Below are 4,811 nucleotides of genomic sequence, written 5' to 3' on the forward strand. Positions count from 1 at the left end.
GAGTGCCGATGTATCAACATCATTGGAAGTGGGGCGGGGAGGGAAATAAGTCTGGCTCTCGTTCGGGGCCCTGGATCAAAAGGATTCGATGATGACTTTTCCACGCCGGCAGCTTTACACAGTTCCTCTGCCGGTGGGGCCGCGGGAGAGGCGGGGTTGGGGCTGCCGGTGCCGCCGGGGCTGCGGGGAGAGGCGGACGCTGACGCCCCCTCGCCCTCGCTCTCTCCCGCCGCGTCCTTCAGCGCCTCGAACACAGCGCACCGGGCTGTCAGTTGTTGCTGCGCGGCGGCATCCCCACGGGTGGCTGCGTCCCAAAGTTTAACGTTATAGTGTCCCAAGTTCCCATCGTATATATATTTAAAGAGTTTGCCTCCAGTACATGGGCTGATACCCAAACCAGGAGTTGTATCAAGTCAGTGCTGTTGACAATGCTACTCTCTTTCTCTAGCACTTTTGTCAGCACCTTAAGTACAAACTTGTGTTCTATTGAAGCCGTGCTTCCCATCGTTCCCAGTTGCTTGCCTCTTTCTGTTGAGGTAATTGTAGCTTTTTCTCTTTGGTTTCCTATTTTCTCTTTCAGTTCCTATTTCTTCGCATCTCCCACAACCTCGTTTACTGCAGAGGAGGTTATTGGAACAGAGTCCATCTTATCCTCTGCTTTATTGTGCTCAGACTTCAAGTCTCTCAAAGCCTCTAAAAGTGATCACCACGTTGTCAATAAGTCTGTAGCCTTTTTGCCTCCCCAGAAGCAGCATCAAATAGTTTCTTCCCTAGGGCTTGCCAAACAGACACACTGAATGCTGTGGCAGAGTTCGCTTCAAGCCCTTGTCACTGCACCCACAACAACATTTTTTGGAGGTTATTATTAGTCACTTTCAGTCCTTTTCTTTTCAATATTAGTGTCCACAAAGAAAGGATGGCTTCCTCCTCCTTTGTGAGTCTATTCCCCATTGTCCCATTCCCAGCGGCTCACCTTTCCAGATGTCAAAGTCTAAGTCAATACGCATCAATTTGCAGCTTCCCTGCCGCTCTCAAGCTATGTTGGGCTCCGTCTCCACCGCACTTCACCCTGCGGTCAAAAAGTTTGTGTACTGACGTATCATGTCGGGGTCACCAGATCTTGCTGTATGTCTCTGTTGAGACGGACACGACATACACAGGTTCAAGTAGTATTCATTTATTATATAATCAATTCCATCTAACTCTTACAGGTTCCAGCACACTTTTATACTAATAATTCTAACAGTGCACGTGACATAAGCAATTAGGTGATTGGTTAACTATAGCTGTTCACGCGCCTTAGCCTAATACATGATTGGTGATCACGTGCTCTATATAATCCAAGCCAAATTCATTCCATCATGCAATTAGTGCAAAAACACAGTCCAGTTTCTTATCTTACAGTTCCTCCTTATCTTATGGTTCCCTGGCTCTCCCAGCACCTGCAAGTTGTTTCCATTTCTTCTGTTCAGGGAGTTTTCAGATCTTCAGGGGTACACAGCAATCTCTCCAAGGTCAGTTTCTTCATCTTCTGTCCTGGGATCCACGGACCCGCCGTAGTTTCCCACAATCCCCCTGTACTTGGCACTGGTGAGGCTGCACCTCGAATACTGTGTTCAGTTTTTGGCCCCTCACTACAAGGAAGACATTGAGGTGCTGGAGCACTGTATTGAGTTTATGTGGCAAGGTTTTGGTAGTGGGGTGCTACAGGGGTGGCTTCTGTGAGAAGCTGCTAGAAGCTTCCCCCATGTCTGACAGAGCCAATGCCAGCTGGCTCCAAGACGGACCCTCCACTGGCCATCAGCGACGGTGGTAGTGATACCTGAAAAGGAAACTGAACTTTCCAAGACTCGTTTCAGAGTTTTAGAAAGCAGGTATTCTTTATTGCAGCGCTGGGTGCATGGGGGATTTCTCCTCCTAGCGTGCACACCGACTTCTGGACAGAAAATTAGTTATACACTACAATCATGCATAATTCATAACATATTTACATATTCTTAAACAATTGGTTAATTTTCTCTCGCTTTTCATGTAAATTACTTCGCATGCTCAGTTTTCCTCCTCCGCCCCTTTCTTTTGGGTCTGGGGTGTAATTAGGGTAGGTGGTCCGTGAGTCGGTGGTCGCAATCTCCCCCTGCCGGAATTACCTTTTCCCCCAAGTCACTGCATGTTCACAGTTTAGAAAAACATGATAACAAAGTTTATGCAGTTTCTGCAGTTTCTGGGATGTTCCCTCCAAGGGCAGACAGTTCTTGATAAAGAGTCTCTGTTATAATCACTGCTGACAGCTTCAAGGATGGACGTCTTGTTAGTTTCTGTAGGTACGTGTAAATCACCTACTGCTGACTGAACCCTTCATGAAACTGCTACACAAAACTTTAACCCCTTTATTGTTGGGTAACAATTCCCCCCTTTTCTTTATCCTTGCGAATTCTTTCGCAAAAATTCATATTGTTCATGTTTAAGAATTGTGAGTAGCACCCAAACTCTCCTAGTCAATTTGGTTAATTGGTACCAGAACATAAAGTTTACAATTGTTAGTATTGTTACTGCTACTAGTACTACAAGCAAAGGATGTATTAATAAGTTCAACACTCTAGTTGCTGATGGTGAATACCCTACAAAAATATTCCACCAATGATGTTCTCCATCTTTCTTCACTCGTTCCAGGACGTGGTGTATTTCTTCAGCGTTGTGATGGACAGTTATCAGAGTTTTTTGTCCATTTTCATGTTGCACCAGTCTTTTCAGCAACGCTAAGTTAATTCCAATAGGGGTAGGCCGCAGGTCATGATACAATGTATAGTTAGATTTTAGTAATTGATAAGATGTGATATGAGCTAAATAAGTAAAATCACATCCTGTGATAGTCACAAAATTACAGATACAAAAGTTAGAGTGATCATTCATATTTCTAGTAACGTTATCTACCAAAATGGAATTACAGGAAGTTCTCATGCAAACACAGCCATTACCTATATATACAAGTACAGTTTTAGGTTTTTCGTCAGGATGTATCTCAAAATGACAAACATTCTGTTCAGTGTCAAGACGCATGTCTTGAGCTCTGATGGTATTGCTTTCACAAATTAATCCTTGTTGCCCTTGCACAACATGTGCTAATGTCAATTGTTTGCCATTTATTCTCACTCTTTCGTGCCCACACTCTGTGTTCCCAGGGATACAGTGTAGTCCCATTGTGATTCAATCCTAATGCAATGATTGGATATATTGTGTATACCAAAGCATTGTGTATAGTTAACACAAAGGCTGTGACCATATCATTTTTGGGATCATAAGTAAAATTAACTAACCACCACCAAGATTGGAATCTTTTCTCAAAATTATTTGCCTTATCCCATATCACTTTCCGAATCTCATTGGGTAAAGTGCCTTCTTCACCTTCCTTTATAATCATAGCTGTTGTGGATTGGATCCACAATTGAGCTTGGATGCAGCTGAGAGCTAAAGAGATATTGTTTTGGGCTGCACCAAGTGCATCTATAATGGACTGATGGTCTTTTTCATTTATGTTCTCCCACTGAGGTAATGTATGTGATAAAAGCCACTGTTCACTTCCCAGAGCCAAAAGGGAAGACCGTAAAGGATGTTCCAATTCATTTAGGTCACTAGTTATTGTCACTAATTTACTCATTAGGACCTCAGAGTCTATATTATTTAGAACTCCCATTCCTGTTCCCAGGATACCGGTAACATCCCTCTTCAGTCGTTTTTCGGGGAAGATATTTCGTCTATGTAACCACATTGTCCACCCCATGTAAGAGGTTTTCAGAAATGGTGAACAAGCTGGCTGGATAGTGGAGATGTTACTTTGCATTGACAATTCAACTCGTCTGAGGGATTGTGACGGGTTAAACAATATCCGCTGTTGTCCCGTATTCTGAATTACGTAAGGTCCAATTTCAAAAAGTAGAGTATTTGGCATAGGTGACGTTGTGCTAGATGGACTTGTTATCATGTTAGGGCTGGGAGTGATTGTTGTCACTGGTTCAATAATGCCCATTTTGAATTTAAATGTGAGTGCCATGTCACCTTTCTGAGTATTCCAGAGGCAAATTATAAAGACACTCTGGGTTAATGTAAAATTGCTCCAGCATTCTAGTTTTTCATTTTCGAGGGCACAAAGATTCTTTGTGAGCACAGAATTATTGGTTCCTTCTACAGTAATTTGAGTTGCTTTCTCATGGATGGTTCCATTGATCATTCGGCAACCTATTTGGATCCCTTCTCCGATTGTTCCCATCAAGAGGGGAGCCTCACTGTCCTTGTCCCAGCCCCACTCATGTTCTGAGTATATTTGCATTCCATGCATAACCACAGTAGCTAAATTTAAGTTCAAAAATGGTCCCATACTTCCTGTGGACTTAAGGTAGGCGTGAGACCATGGCCAACTTAGAGTGGAAGTGTTTACCATTTCAATCATACTTATCAGAACGGTGACAATTAACATCGGGTCAGTCTTATTGTTGTTGGTCCTGTGGCTTCTGCTGTCCATTGTTCCTCAGGCACTTTCTTCACCCGGGAGTAATGAATCCAAGCAGGTCGTTCTCTGATCTTGATTGCCGTGTAGGTTGTCAGCAATATCTGGAACGGTCCATTCCACTTCTTCTCAAGGGGGTGACCTGAAATGGTTTTAACATAAACCCAATCTCCAGGTTTGAATGTATGCACTGGAGAATCTAATCCCTGTGCCCTGATGGACGTTACTACTTTGTTTACTTCTTCCAATTGTTTTCCTAATGCTATCAGATATTGTTGTAAGCCCATTTCTCCAACTTGACTGAGATCTT

The 4,811-nt window shown here is 43.4% G+C and overlaps 1 protein-coding gene across 1 annotated transcript; it reads right to left on the bottom strand.

The window, feature by feature from the left end:
• Positions 1–2,418: 2,418 nt before the first annotated feature.
• On the bottom strand, positions 2,419–3,979 carry LOC147526257 (uncharacterized). The gene is given in 2 exon segments (XM_086630117.1): positions 2,419–3,112; positions 3,114–3,979. Coding segments are annotated over 2 exon segments (1,560 nt in total).
• Positions 3,980–4,811: the final 832 nt, after the last annotated feature.

Source organism: Tauraco erythrolophus, chromosome W (genome assembly GCF_009769465.1).
Source record: "Tauraco erythrolophus isolate bTauEry1 chromosome W, bTauEry1.pri, whole genome shotgun sequence".
Classification (NCBI taxonomy): domain Eukaryota; kingdom Metazoa; phylum Chordata; class Aves; order Musophagiformes; family Musophagidae; genus Tauraco; species Tauraco erythrolophus.